Source organism: Carassius auratus, chromosome 28 (genome assembly GCF_003368295.1).
Source record: "Carassius auratus strain Wakin chromosome 28, ASM336829v1, whole genome shotgun sequence".
In the NCBI taxonomy this organism is placed as follows: Eukaryota; Metazoa; Chordata; class Actinopteri; order Cypriniformes; family Cyprinidae; genus Carassius; species Carassius auratus.
This window is the reverse complement of record NC_039270.1, coordinates 13,044,761-13,061,007: the sequence shown is the minus strand read 5'-3', so window position 1 is coordinate 13,061,007 and position 16,247 is coordinate 13,044,761. Positions and strand designations below refer to the sequence as shown.

The following is a 16,247-nucleotide window of genomic DNA, read 5'->3' as shown; positions in this document are numbered from 1 at the left end:
AATTAAATATTTTAATAACGTATTAAACGAAACCACCATACATACATTTTGCTAAACGCTTAGTACCTGACGTGACAGAATGTTGTTGTGCAAAAAAAAAAAAAATTGTGTCAGTGCATGTTTTACAGAATAGCAGTTATATTGTGTTTTTGTAAAATGCAGTATTCTATTGTCAGGCATTACGGGGAAAAATGGTTAATACTATGCTCTCACCAGTTAAGTGTGCATGTGCCAAGTTTATTTTTTCATTATATAAATACCAGTGTGTGAATGGGAAAAATTTCACTTTATACATCAGTCCCCTGGAGCTTAAAAACAAACTTGCCATAAAATATATTTAATGGATGTGCTGCTTTTAGAAATCTTTCCTATGGCATTAAACAACGATAGCATGTTTTTTATTACTGATTTCTTGGTTCAGTGCTTGTGCTATACAAGATTGCATAAAGAAATGGGTCACTATGGGTCCAAACTTCAACCAGTTCCCAATGTTAACTCTGTTTTCGCACCATATGGGGACCATAGTGTTCAGCTTTTCACTGCATGTTCCCTTGTGATCATCTTACTTCTACTCTCTCGATAATCTGTATTATAATATACAGCTGCAGCTGTGATTACAAGTAATGTGATGTGTAAATAAATCCTATTAGCAGCATCTTTGGTTTCCCAAATTATATGTGGGGTGAGAATATATTTGGTGTATGTTCAAAATACATTTTCTGAAATCTGATCTCACACAATTTTAGATAAATGTTTCCTTTTCTTTTCTCTCTCTTTTTTTTTTAAACCAAAGGTAAATTATGTTAGTTGTGTAATCTCATATCATTGCAGGCCTGTATACGATACTATTCTGTATAAGATACTATTTTGTGTCTAAAAGCTAATATGCATATGGAAATTTGATGCAGATGCAGTCTTAAAAAAAGATATCCTAGGATCAATTTGTGGTTACTTTGGGGATTTGAGAACAATAAAAAGCTTGAGGATGTACTTACACTCAAACGAACCTCGTGCAGATCCTGATGTACATATGGTTTTACAAATTTGAATGATACACATAGCCTTTCATACACAAGGCCCTCGGTGTAGATGTAACTACTTATATTCATAGTCATTAATAGATAATGTAAATATTGAGTGCCTTTACTAAAATAACCAATCTCAAGATTAGATTTTTAAAGTAACCTTTTAAATTACATTTCTTAAAGTCATGATGAAACCGAAGTAGCGACAGTTTTACAAAGTTTGTTTTCAGTGACGTTTTGATTAAAGGGGGGGGGGGGTGAAATGCTCCTTTTCACTCAATATCCTGTTAATCTTGAGTACCTATAGAGTAGTACTGCATCCTTCATAACTCCAAAAAGTCTTTATTTTTATTATATTTATAAGAGAAAGATAGTCTGTACCGATTTTTCCCGGAAAAACACGAGCGCCAAGAGGCGTGACGTGTGGGCGGAGCTAAAGAATCACGAGCGCCAGTAAGCTTTTGAGTTGAGAGCATGTGGAAGCTGTGACACAGAATCCAGAGGCTGAAATTTAACAAGAGCAGCATCAGCAAAGGCGTCTCTATGTGGTATGTACTGAAACTGTATATATTTGCTTAGCGGTTTTGGAAAATGACTAAGTTCCACTTTATGTCGTCTTTTTTTTTAAGCTGTAACTTTACATGTGGAAAGTGCAGTTTGATGACAACATCGCATGTTGTTTACTTGATGAGCTTATGCGCTGATAGCTAAGTTAACAACACAGAGATATTTGAAGCAGTTTTACTCACCGCCTGCGGTTCCAACACACAATCTTGACCCTTCTTCGTTGGGACTGCATCATCCTTAAGAAATAAACGATACGCAAATCCGTCGTCAAACTGGGCCTTGTTTGTAAAACAAGCACCTTCGAAATGCAGGTAACAAACAAAAACACTTGCACAACTCTGTTGATGCTCTGTAAAAATAAACTCCATCCACTGGTCCCTTAATGCTGTTTCTCTTTTGGTAATCTGTGCAGGGTTGTCTTGCCCTGCCAACCAAAAACACACTTCTTTTGTGACTTTTCGCGACGCTCTCGCTCTGATCAGTGAAATGCATAGACAGTAAAAGAAATGGACACAGCGACCCCATTGGAACTCAATTGAGACAAGTGAAGCCCATTTTTAGCACTTCCGTTTCTGACACGCAGACTCAAACGAAGCTTGACGACGTCAGCAACCTGTCTGACACATGTAAATCTTCTAAGTGGCTGTGCGTGCAAACTGCCATCGTTAATCTTGCAGAGACGGCGAGCTTGAGCGGGGAGTTCTTTGTCGTGAGTGAGCAGAAGTATTCTGATTAATTATTTTGTATAGTATTTTAAAATGTAACCCCAGTATGCCATATTAAGTTAATTGCCTGCGAGCTTCTCCTCCTGTCTGTACGGTAATGCGACAGAGAGACGAGTGGTTATGACGCAATCGTTAGCCTATTTTTTTTTACAAAAACTGTTTATACAGGGCCATAATGTAACATAGAAGGTAATGGAGCCCTTTATAAATTGTCGTGTATCTTTAGAAATAAATAATGGACAAACGGAGTCTTTAAACGCCTCAGATGTAAAGTTATTTGCTGTCAAAGTGACGCCAAAATGAATGGGAGTCAATGGGAATGCTAACGCAAGTGAAGTTCTGCTAAAAGATGGCAGCCCCCACCCGACTTCAACTTCCGGTCGAGTTCCTTGCCCCCTGGTGAAATGTCTGTGCTGCTCAGCCTTGCTATACAGGAGCGCGCGCTCTTCCGGCAGAAGTGCCTTAAGACCCATATAAGGAAATTCCGCTCCATCTAACGTCACACAGAGCCATACTCGAAAAAAACTTTCCAAAACGTGTGACAAACCAGAAGAGGTTTTTAATTTTTGAAACTTTGTCCATGTTTAGCATGGGAATCCAACTCTTTAACAGTGTAAAAAACTCAGTATGCATGAAATAGCGTTTCACCCCCCCCCCTTAAACATTACAAAATGAAAAAAAAAAAAAAACACACAAAGTATACAGATTTAAGATTTTTCATTTCATGCTGATTTTAAACATCCCTAGTTCCAAAACATAAAAACCTCTTCAAATCTTTTTAAATTAAATACCATTGTTCTGCCTCATACATGCAATGCAGTTTTGGATGACGGACCAATAAGATGCAGAGGCAAGGTTTCCAGTGTCTTTAATGACTATTTTACCATAATCCATATCTTTTTTTTTTTCTCTTAAAAACTTCAAGTATTTGTTGGGAACAAAACAAAAGTCCAAAAACATTTTTTTCTTCTAAAATGCAAAGACAAAAAAAAAAAAAAAATGATAACAAGAAAGTAATAACCATCTTAAAACAACTGTTCAATCATTTTATCAAAGCCATAATAGTCATTAACACAAATATCAAGTTCTGAATTTCTTAAAAATGTCTAACATCTATTTTACGACTAAAAGAAATTCACCATTTTCTTAAAATGTTCCCTTCCTGCTTGGCAGTCGGTAAGACTGAACCAACCCACTGATCTTCATTCGTGTCACTATTTTGCTAGTTTTTCTACCAACACAATAGCAAAACGGGTCATAAAAACAACATCAACTAAAATTTTAAACCAAAAGCAAAAAAAAAAAAGGTCACAATACATGGGGGAAAAAGAGAGAGACTTTCCTATAATAAAATTAAATATCAACAGCACATTTATAAACGTTTCTAAAATAAAACTCCTAATGCACTGCAATTGCAAATCTTAAGTGAAGTCCATACACACATGCATTGAGAGACATTACTGATGAGTGATAACGGCCTTGATACAAATCGTGCCCTGCTCTTGTGTTGCCACCTGCTGGTAGGAGGCAAACTCTTCCAGTACTGGGCATCTTTGAGTACTCAGCTCTGCAGTAGACCCAGAGAGCACCAGCGACAGCCTGGACCCACGTCTACAGTGTCTACACTCTAGTCCATATTGTCGAATATGAAACCTGAGCTCTAGACGTGTCACTTTTACAAATGAGTCGGGGAGGTTTTGGAGGTATTACACAAACAGCAGCATTTCCCCAACAACTATTAATTAACCATAAGCCACCGTCTTGAAAATCCGCTCTGAAGGACAAAGAAAGCAGATGGATTCAGAGAGAGACTGCGGCCCATTGGAGTAGCTCTCCACACACACACGCACACACACACACACACCTGACGTCATTCGACTGCATTACAGTACATGTTTGATAAACGATTGGGTTCAGTCTATATACACCAGCCCAGTGAAATAAGGGCCGGTTGAGGTAATGAAATATATATATAAACAAAACAAAAAAAAATTACAACACTGCACATTCCCTAAACTCTCTGAAACCACAGAAATTTTCCAAAAACACTCACGGACCAGATGGCTCGCTCATGTCGCCATGAAACCCACGCACCTGGTCCACCTAACAAGATGGACAAGACGACAATAAATTAAAAAGAGAAAATAAATAATATTCAATCTATCTTCTCTGCCTACAGAGCCTCGCCCAATCAGAGAGCAGGATGCTGATAACGATCCCGTTTGGTCCTCGGAGGGGGGCGGGACATTTGGGAAGATGCTTCAGGTGGAAACGGCACAGTACCTGTCATCACGAGACGATGCCATCTCTAAACCTCAAATGCATTTGCTCAGGGATCATTTGCACAGGGGGCTTCATAAGAAATCTTGAGAGGACCCCCCCGCCCCAGAAAAGAGCAAAGAAAAAAAAAAAAGTAGAAAATCTGAGTGATATCGAACAGAAAGCATTCAGCTGAATGAGGAAGCAGTAACAAAGTAAGAAGACTTAAGAACTTTTGGTTAGCAGAATTATTTTCAGAATAAAACCGAAGAACCCGCAAAAGGAACACAGTGATTAAAGTCTATAGACCGAGTTTAGAGATACAGCGGCAGACTGAAGGGGGCTTGTGGGCACCGTCATCTCATCTGATAGTGAAATCATGGTCAGCGCAGTCTCCTCATTTGCATTATTCCAGATATCTGTATTGCACAACATTGACGTTGGCTCATTTAGTCATATTCAACAACCCATTTTCTTTTTTTATGTGGAAAATTCTATTTCCCATAATCCTCAAGCACGAGTCAGTATAAAAGTGTTCTCAGCAGCATCAAAAGCATTATTCATCAGTGTTGTAAGTGGATCTGGACAAAAAAAACTAAACAAAAAAAAAACTTGTTTTTCTGAAAATTCCCATGTCGAATTGGAATGAGTGCTGAGAGTTCATTCAAAAGCATGTGATCCATCTTCATCCCCAAAGCATGCTTGCTCCTATGATCCACATTTCCCAGAATCCACCTCATCCCTCATCTCTCTTCTTTCCTTGATACTTTTGAGGAATGCCAGGCTGTGGATCTGATATAAAGAAATAAAAACAGAGATAAATTGTTTAACATAGATTGCATACAATTTTTTGTTGAATTGTGAATATGAATTTGTTATTTTTGTTTTCTTTTTGCACAAAAAATATTCTTGTAGCCTAAAAAAAAATTAATGTTGAAGCACTGATGTCACTTGTACTATTTTAATATTGTCTTTACTACCTTCCTGGGCCTTGACCATAGTAGTTGTGCTGCTGTCTATGCAGGGTCGGAAAGCTCTCGGATTTCATCAAAAATATAATGTGTTCCGAAAATTAATTAGGGTCTTACGGGTTTGGAAGGACATGAGGGTAATTAATAACAGAATTTTCATTTTTGGGTAAGCCATCTCTTTAATAACTATATTAAAAAAAATTGTTTTTATAGAGACCACACTGTAACATCACAAACATCAAAAAAAAAAAAAAATAAAAAAAAAAAATAATATATATATATATATATATATATATATATATATAAATAGTAAGCTGTATATTATGGCTTATTTCGGTTTCAAAATGGGTTGAATTCTATTCTAGTTACACCATCTCTACTGCCGTGACATTGTGACTGTGATTAAAAAAAAAAAAAAAAAAAAAAAAAGACAGGAGCCAGACTTACATTTTTTTTTTTTTCCAAGTAAGTTGTTTAAGTCGTACGACTGATACTGCGGTGACTGTTGCTGACAAGTTAAATCTAGCAGGTTTGGTGTGGCAAATCCAATGATGCTGGTAAAAACTATTATCTCTGACCAATCAGTGTTCTGCAGTGTTAAGATGTTACATTTTAGTATCGATGCAGCATTTAAGTGAGCCATTTTGAGCCAAATTGTATTGTTAATCATTGTTTGATTCATTTTAAAAAAGGGCAGGGGCTACAGCAGTGTCATTTTTAATTTTGAGTGTATGTACTGGAAAAAGAGAGGAGTTGTCAAAAAACACTTGTTCTTATACTCACCTAATGAAGGTTTTGAAGGCTGCACTCTGGGGATTGATGCACAAAGGCACTCGTTTGCCTTGCTGGTGCTCTGTTATAAAACGATGGATGAGCTCTGAGAGAAGAGGGAAAACAGGTCATCAAAATAGGTCCTTCATGTCAAAAGATGATGGAGATTTAATCGTAACAAAGCACCAGTGAGTCACCTTTGCCCTGCCAGACGGAGTGCATGCTCTGCTCATAGTTGTGGCTGAAAGGTCGATCCGCAGGCGGCTCAAAGTCTCGGGTGTACACCCTCCCGCTGGGCACAGAGTAACAGCACTTACACATGCAGGTGTGGTACCGCAGACGACCCTCATCCAAATACGGATGAGACAGAGCATCACTGCCCGAGATGCGCTTAGCCTACAGATGGAGACACACACAGACTAATACCTCAAGAAGAACTGAAGTCATTTTCACTCCAAAATAACAGTAATAGTAATAATACAAAAAAAAAATAACATTACTGTTCAAAAGTATGAGGTCAAGTGTTTTTTCTTAAAGGGGGGGTGAAATGCTATTTCATGCATACTGAGTTTTTACACTGTTAAAGAGTTGGATTCCCATGCTAAATATGGACAAAGTTTCAAAAATTAAGTTGTATGTTTGAAGGAGTATTTCTGTTCCAAAAATACTCCTTCCGGTTTGTCACAAGTTTCGGAAAGTTTTTTTCGAGTATGGCTCTGTGTGACGTTAGATGGAGCGGAATTTCCTTATGGGTCTTAAGGCACTTCTGCAGGAAGAGCGCACGCTCCCGTATAGCACAGCACTGAGAGGCTGTGCACAGACATTCACTGATCAGAGCGAGAGCGTCGCGAAATGTCACAAAAGGAGTGTGTTTTTGGTTGGCTGGGCAAGACAACCCTGCACAGATTACCAAAAAAACAGCATTAAGGGACCAGTGGATGGAGTTTATTTTTACAGAGCATCAACGGAGTTGTGCAAGTGTTTGTGTTTGTTCCCTGCATTTCTAAAATGCTTGTTTTACAAACAAGGCCCAGTTTGAGGAAGGATTTGTGTATCGTTTATTTCTTAAGGATGATGCAATCCCAACGAAAAAGGGCCACGATCCTGTGTTGGAACCGCAGGCGGTGAGTAAAATTGCATAAAATATCTGTGCCTCCTTGTTAGTGCATCCGCCTCCCATGCCGGAGACCCCGGTTCGAGCCCCGCTCGGAGCGAGTTGCTGCTGTTGCTGCTCTCGTTCAGTTTCAGCCTCTGGATCTGATTCTGGATCATAAATATACGGCTGAATCTGACTGTTAGTAGCCATGGTTTGTTTTGGATGATGGTTTTTTCCTCAAGGTAATGTGAGCTTCCAAACGCTCTCTACGCAAAAGCCTACTGGCGCTCGTGATTCTTTAGCTCCGCCCACACGTCACGCCTCCAGTCGTCGTGTTTTTCCGGGAAAAATCGGTACAGACTATCTTTCTCTTATGAATATAATAAAACTAAAGACTTTTTGGAGTTATGAAGGATGCAGTACTACTCTATAAGTACTCAAGATTAACAGGAGATTGAGTGAAAACAAGCATTTCACCCCCCCCCCCCCCTTTAAGAAAATACTTTTTAAATACTTTAAAATTAATACTCTAAAAATTAAATGAAAAGTGTTTCAACTATTTGAAAATAAGGAATCTGAGGGTGCAAAAAAATCCTTTAAAGTTGTCCAAATGAAGTTCTTCTTAGCAATGAATATTACTAATCAAACATTAAGTTTTCACATATTTAAGCTAGGAAATAAAAATAAAAAATCTTCATGGAACATGATCTTTACTTATTATCCCAATTTTTGGCATAAAAGAAAAATCTACAATTTTGACCTATTCAATGCATTTTTTTTTTTTTCTAAGTCACTGGGGTATATTTGTAGCAATAACCAAAAATGCTTAAGACTTCAGTTTTTTGCTCAGCGGTCACATATTTATCTTAATGTGCTTCATATGTAAATGTTGTGAAATATAAATACAGAAGCATGTATACAGCCTCAAAATAACTATTATTTTAAATATATGCCATGAATAAATCACAAGAAACCATTAGTCTAAATGCAGAGTTACCGTGATCTAGAAAAGTCATACTCACTGGATCAAAAACTAGCATGCGGCACAAAAGATGAACAGCTTCATGTGTTGCTCCATCTGACAACATGTACAGAACAGACAGTGAGGGCTAAGAGAGAGAAAGCACAAATAAAAGTTAGAATATTGTATTTGATTTGATTACAGATGTGTGCATTACATCTTTATGGACTAATAAATGGATGTAAAGGAGGGCACTGAACTGGTTTGTGGGGTCCTCTAAGAATGTGCGCTCGTGCTCCTTCACACGCGGAGGCCATGGCAGAAAGAGGAGGAGTCCCGAGGAGATCAGTGATCAGATCCAACTGACGGAAAGAGAGAGGAGGAGAAACACTTTAATTCACCATTTCTCAAAATCAAATGAATTAAAAAGACCTCATATTCAGCAAGATTAGAGTGTATATAAAAATATCCTTTAATATATAGTATTTAATACACAAACATTTGAGGTCTGCATATTCCTGTGATTGTAAGCTTAATTTCCATTATTTCATTACTAATTTTTCAATAGATTTGAAATGTTGAAAACAGCTGCTTTTGTTTCTGTAAATTCCCCCCCCCCCCAGATTTCTTTAATAAACTGTCCCCTTTTTAATCTTTTGAACGGCAGTGTACATTATTACCTGTTGTATGGGGCTCTGAGCCTGGAAGAGAATACGTCTGCCCAGCAACTCTGCGAAGATGCAGCCTACAGACCAGACGTCTATAGATGAAGTGTAATGCTGGCATCCCATCAGGACCTCAGGAGCACGGTAATACTGCGTCACCACCTCCTGGGTCATGTGACGAGAAGGATCCGGCTCCTCCACTCGCGCCAGGCCAAAGTCACAAATCTACACCAGAAGGAAGAGTGACACATCTCGCTTTGCCGTTATTATTTGATTGAGCACATTGGATGTACACGTTACCTTAAGCAGACAGTTGCTGTTGACCAGCAGGTTCCCTGGTTTGATGTCTCTGTGCAGAATGCCTGCAGAATGCAGGTACTTCAGCCCTGCGAGAAACAGAGAGAGGACATCTGATAAAGGACACTGACACTGACATGAACATGAAGGAAGAACATATCAACACAACAAAACGCCAACTGTGCTAATTAGGAAATGAATACTTCCTGCACTTGCTAAGACCAAGCAAACTTGCTACAAAAGACTAAAATTTCTAATACATGCTGTTCTTTTAAAGTTTATATTCATAACATGATGCTAAAAAAAAGTCACTGTTACCATTTCCACAAAAATATTGATAATAATGAGAAATGTTTCTTCCAAATCAGCATATTAGAATGATTTCTGAAAGATTATTGAAGACACGCTGAAAATTCAGCTTTGCCATCAGAGGAATTAATTATTAAAATATATTATTAATATAGAAAACACCTATTTTATACTGCAATAACATTTTACATCATTACATCATTTCACATACTGAATTTCTGATAGAATAAATGCAGCTTGGATGAGCATGATGGACTTTCTTTCAAAAACCTTGAACAAATCTTAAACTTCTGAACAGTAGTGTGTGTAAAATACAATCCTATCTCAAATAATGATGAAAATCATAAAAATCTAAAATCATAAAATTGGACAAACCTATGAAATCACACATCAATCTCATCTACGGGTATAATTACTGGGATGAATTTGGGATTCAAAGCATTTCACAAGTTTGACTCCATTAATAATGTCATCCCTACTCCAGATTCATTATAAACATAAATAAAGCCTCAGCTAAAAGCTTCACCGAACTCGCCCAGCAACAAGAGGAAAAACTGCCACAAACAAGATTAACAGTTCAGTGGGATTTCGCTAACAAATTTTATTTCCAGAACATAAGATTAAAGCTTCTCAGGATGATCACAAGGTCAAAGATAATCCCATTCTGCTACACAGGCACATAACACATCAAACTTTCATCTGTCCTGATTAAATACTCCAGATTCCCGAAATTAAAAAAAGAAAAGAAATGTAATCCAAAAGTGACATATGCCCATGTGAACTCACCCCTGAGTATCTGGTAGAGGAACACCTTGATGTGATCGGTGGTGAGAGGCTGAGGGGACACGATGACTTTATGTAGGTCACTCTGCATGAGCTCAGTGATCACGTATCTACAGACCCAGTTAAGAAAACAACTGACCTGCAAAACACCTACAGCCACAATCACAACTTCTGCTGTATGCTAGGGCTGCAAAACGATTAATCGTCATTAATCGCATTCAAAATAAAGTTTGTTTACATACTATATGTCTATATTTATTATGTATATATAAATACACACACAAGTATATTTTTTTAATATTTGTATGTATATTTATTCTTGTAAATAATTTATATGTATAAATATTTAATATATACATTTTCCTTCATACATTTATGTATTTACATATACATAAATATACACAGTACACACAATACATATAACCCTCTACACACACCATGGCAATTTAATCACCGTTTGCTAGTAAATTCTTTGGTTTACTCACTAGACTGATATACATACACACAAGCACACACACACACACCCACACACATACATATACACATATTATATATATATATATATATATATATATATATATATATATATATATATATATATGGCACCGCTTCTTAAATCTTAGCTCCTTAATCAGTCAATCAAGCATTATATTATAATATTTTGATAATAAGGCACTATTTAATGATATACTACTAATAACATATACAATGCACTAAGGATGGACTGCTGGGTTCATGAATATTAATCATGTTGTCTGCATTCAGTCAAACTGATTTGCTTAAATCAAAGCAGACAGTTATAGATGAGCGTCAGCCAATGAGATTGCCGTTTCCGCATTAGCTCCGCCCACTACCAGATAAATCGGCATATCTTCTACTTGCTCCTAAACGCTGAATGAACTCAGTTATTTTGACAGAAAATACGAATTTGGTAAAGAATTTGGTTTGGTTTTGTAGTGCGTCGACTGAGTGTGGCGTGTAAGAGAAGACTCACACCCGCTCTCTTTGCACGTGAGAAACACAACACAGCGCTCTCAACATAGCAGTAGCCCCTCACTGCAGAACACAAGATCCAGGGGGCGTGGTTGGATCCACATCTGGGGAGGGATTGGTGGGTTTAGGTGTATGTTAAATGGGAGGAGTTGGATCTGTTTCCAACCACGCCCCCTGGATCTTGTGTTCTGCAGTGGAGACTTTAATGAAAAGGGATGTATATAGTGTGTAAACTAGTGCTGTCAAACGATTAACTCCAATCAAAACAAAAGTTTTTGTTTATTTAATAAATGTGTGTATGCTGTGTATATTTATTATGTATACTTAAACAGTGTACGTTTTGATCATATTTACATGTATATTATATATAAATATTTTATAAATTAAATGAACATTTATACATGTGTATTAACATATAAATATACATAATGCATAATAAATATACAAAAAAACTTTTCCTGCATTATGCAAATACATTACTTGCAAATGTATTCGCCAAAGCTAATTGTCACTTGTATTTGGCCTTTGGCAAAGTGTGAACTTTGAATGTTGGATGCAAACCAGGACATTCATAAATTAATAAATGATAAAACAGCTTCACATTATGCTCAATCGGAGTTAAAAATTCACATGTTTGGGTTGTGTTCTGGTCTGCCTTTACTCCACGTCTATCACTTTCACACTGATAAACATGCAAATACAGATACTGCGGTTTAACGTTATACCATCTGCCACAAGTCTCAGAGGGCAACAACTTGAGTCTGAAGGATACATCTCCTCAAAGCAGTCGATCTGTGGAGGTTGGAGAATGTCAAGGGCAGACAGCACCTACCAAAGCAAATTCCCATCATTACAAAAAACATGCAATCAAGTTCAAAGACTGAAAACACACACACGTTTACATGCACCCAAATAATCCGTATGTAGTCGGATAGACGGCTCAATCAGACTGAAAAACGTTCATATAAACACCATAATCAATCTGATTGAGCTCGATCCGAATGAAATTTCGACCGGATTGAAGGGGGTGGTTTATTCCTCTTCTAATACGATTGAGCATGCATGTAATCACTCGATCGGATTGAACCACGAAACTGAAAGGATTGTGCATGTGCAATGACGCAGAAATAACATAATGACGTATGACACACAGAACAAGCAGCTCTTCCTTTTTAATAAAGTGTTGAATAAATGTGTGTCCTGTCATTATAAAACTCTCCTTTCACTCTGTAACTGTGAATTGAGCAGGACAACCTTGTTTTGGAGACTCATCCACAGGCAAACCGTTCTGGGCGTGGGGAGGGGCTTTTTTTTTTTTTTTTTTGCGTGATAAATATAAGCAGCACAGCACAGTGGTTTATATGTATATTTATTCATAAACGGGTAAATATTAAAACAAATAAAGAAATCGTGTAGGAGAGTGGTTGGTGAGAAACTCTATGTTATCTATGTCACTTTCACTATTTGAGCAGGGTGCACGTCAAAAAATCTATTCCGATTTGTGGCTTGTGACATATAAACCCACACATCAACCCGATCACTTTATTTAGTGTTCATGTAAACACTACAATCAGATTCATCCATCGTAATGAATTCAGTCGATTGAACAAAAAAGTGTGCATGTAAACGTAGCCACTGTCTTTCACAATAAACCCATTCTCTCCTTTTATGCCCAACCATGCATGCCAGCTTCCCTTTTCCACCCTCAAAACTTACATTGTCATGTTTAAAGAAACATAGCATCCGGAGTTCCCTGAACACACGTTTGCAGGAGACCAGGTTCTGGAAGACATTCGGCATTTTCTTCAGAGCCACCTTACGCCCATCCCGAGGGTCCGTCACAGCCCTATCAATGCAGAAGGACAGCCAGAGTGACTAATATATATTACACTGCCAAAACCTTGGGGGTTTGGGAAAATTTTTATGAAACTTTAAAACATTCAGAAAAATTATTTTTAAATTGTAAGCATATTTTACATCATAAATCATTGTGCTAAGATGACAGCGGGACTTACCAGACCACCCCAAATGCACCATAACCGATAGGCCGATCAGGCTCCATCTCAGCAGGACTTGGAACCTCACTTGCTGGGTTACTGTGAGGTTGCGGGATGGCCGCCCCTCCGCCTGCGCTGCCCCCGAGAGACGCCGGGTGTCTGGGAGTCCCAGCGGGTGCGTTGGGTCCGGTCGGATTTGGTGTTGCGCTGAGGCCTGTTGAGGTAGTGCCGGTCGTGGTGTTGACACAGAAATACTTGTGGCCTAACTCTGATCCAGGGAACAAGTTACCACACACTGTTGGCCGAGAGGATCCATGGAAAGCCATCCTACATGATAAACACGGGTGAGGAATTATCATTAAAGCGACTGTCCACCAAAACAATAACAATTCTGTCAGCATCTGAAGAATGCTGTTAACCAGACCGTTCAGTTCTCATCGATTTCTATGGTATTTTTTGTCCACAAACTGGAAGTCAATGGGAACCGAAACTGTTTATTTACCAATATACAGTAAGATATACACTAAATAGTTTTTCCAGAGAAAAAAGAAAGCCATACAGATTTGGCGTGGCATGAAGGCAAGTACAGTATGAACATTTTCCCTTTAGGCGTACTATCCCTTTAAATTGATTACCTGCAGTCCAAAAGTATCTATAAACACACATTTCTAAATTATGAGGCCAAACTATGTACCAAGCTGACAGAAAAACCTGGAAAATTAGGTTAATTTTCACTTGTATTTGCCGCTTGGCAAGGTGTTAATTCTAGACCCTGGATGCAAACCAGGATATTCTTAACAAGGTAGTGCAAAAACAGCTCCATATTACGCCAAACTTGAGATGTACCAAAATGACAGAAAATTCCCACTAAATGTTCATGAAACACAAAAGCAATAAAATAGGCGTCATCCACTGAAAATCTCCACATCTGTTGAAACCCATCAATCTCAATTAAACGCCATTCATAACTTTGCAACATCAGTTCTCATGTGTGTCATAACCAATTTCCAAGTCTGAATATGTAGAACATGCTCCTCATACAAAGGTATCATATGACTTCAGAATGTTGGGGAGAAATGACTTTTGATTTTTTTGGCGGCTTAAATATGTTGGTCAAATTAAAAAAGTTTTAAATGACTGGTTATATATTATAAATTTAAATCAGTTTAAATATATGTATTATATAGCTGTGACTAACGTTAACCCTTTCAATCGTGTTGTCTGAATAGCCGGGATAGCACTATGGTAATTTTCTAAGGTGAAGACTTCCTCACCAGTTAACCTGTCCAAAAAGAATTAGGTATATATAAATAACAAAATAGTGAACCTGAACATATAGGTCGATATTAGGAAATACAAACAAGTTGTGGAGCAAGTGTTCACTTCCTGCAGCCGCATTGCAACAGTGCAGCTCACTTCAGAAACATTACTAGACCAAATGTAAGACAAAGCTTGATGCACTTTAATCATGTGCTCGCTCGGTGGTCTAACAGCACATTTCTCTGTAATATCAATGGGAATAGTCTGCAAAAACTTCTGCTTGCAACACGTCTGGAAAGTTCACATCAGTCTTGTTCCTCATCTTTGTTCGCAAGCTGCTCTTTCCTCTATAAACCCAAGCTAACAAGCTACCCTTCAATGACACAACTCGCTAACTTACAAGGTTAATATTTATAAGCTGCTATTAGCCCTTGCACACACCACAGCAGCATATAGTTCATTCCTCTAACGTTACTTGTTTTGTTTAGTTTGATATAATTTCAAGCCAGTTAACTATAATAATAATGTAGCTAACGCGACCTCACCAGCTGTTACCCCCGGCTAGCTAGCTAATTAATCTGCTCCGTGACCTGTATATGATGTTTATATGCACAAATGGTCTATTTCAGAGCGAAAATAACAACAAGAAGCGAGTATAACCCAATATAATGCACACGGGAAAGGAGCAGTGAGCTTAAACTCGTGGTAAAGGCCGATAATGTCGGTTTATTGTCTGCAGATGTTTGTAAAGTTAGCTTTAGCACAGCGGCTAACCTCCCGGAGCTGACGGAGCGGCGGCGGAGCTCAGATCTTCATGACGGACGCTGTCGGACCGCAGCGCTCTCCCCGCATCTCTGCTCGCGGTGAATCCTTCTGCTGCAGCCGACTCCAAACCTGAACCGTCTCGCAGGGTTCCTCTCTCTCTGATCTGGAAATCAGCTGTTGGAGACAGCGGCGGAGAGGGAGAAGGAGGAGTTGGAAGGGGAAGGAGTGAAAGAAAGGAGGGATGAGTGTGTGGGGGAGGGGAGGGGAGAGGAGGACCACCGTCACGGGTGTAAATAATGCGAGGGACGCGGGTTAACCGTTCACGGTATTCTGCTCATTATACTCAGGAACATGAACATTTCCCTGAATATTTCGTCTTATTGTTAATATACATTGTGGAAAATTGCAGTAGCCAGGGCAAGTTGACTGATGTTATCAAGTACGCTGCTGTTTGCAGAATTACCGGATTTGCCTCCAGTCCGCTCCCGAGTCGAACTAGTGACTTTGAAATGTGCACAGACCCACGTCACCATTTGGCTAATCTTCCCGGTACTTTACACCGCGGTGAGAACACAGAAAACAACAGGTCTGAGGGAAAAAAAAAAGTTCCTGGTATAATTGTTCCGGGTAGTTTCGGTGGAAATGTGGATTTAATACACGCAGCAAGGTTTTTAGATAATACATAAAAAGAAAACAAGTAGATAGAAGAGAAAAAGAAAAGAGAACGCGAGTGTTAGAGGGTATTTTTTTTTTTTCAAATAAATACAAAAAGAAAAAAGAAGATAAAATAGAGCTTACTAGTT

At 38.4% G+C, this 16,247-nt stretch overlaps 1 protein-coding gene across 1 annotated transcript; it reads right to left on the bottom strand.

Moving 5' to 3' along the window:
• Positions 1-3,168: 3,168 nt before the first annotated feature.
• nlk1 (nemo-like kinase, type 1) lies at positions 3,169-15,695 on the bottom strand. The gene is made up of 12 exons (XM_026207887.1): positions 15,454-15,695; positions 13,438-13,746; positions 13,139-13,268; positions 12,195-12,250; positions 10,433-10,539; positions 9,341-9,426; positions 9,056-9,265; positions 8,636-8,737; positions 8,437-8,523; positions 6,516-6,714; positions 6,331-6,424; positions 3,169-5,368 (listed from the first exon to the last, which is right to left on the bottom strand). Exons 2-12 carry the CDS (start codon positions 13,743-13,745, stop codon positions 5,320-5,322), a joined length of 1,428 nt encoding a protein of 475 aa, XP_026063672.1. The 5' UTR covers position 13,746; positions 15,454-15,695; the 3' UTR covers positions 3,169-5,319.
• Between the last annotated feature and the right edge of the window lie 552 nt (positions 15,696-16,247).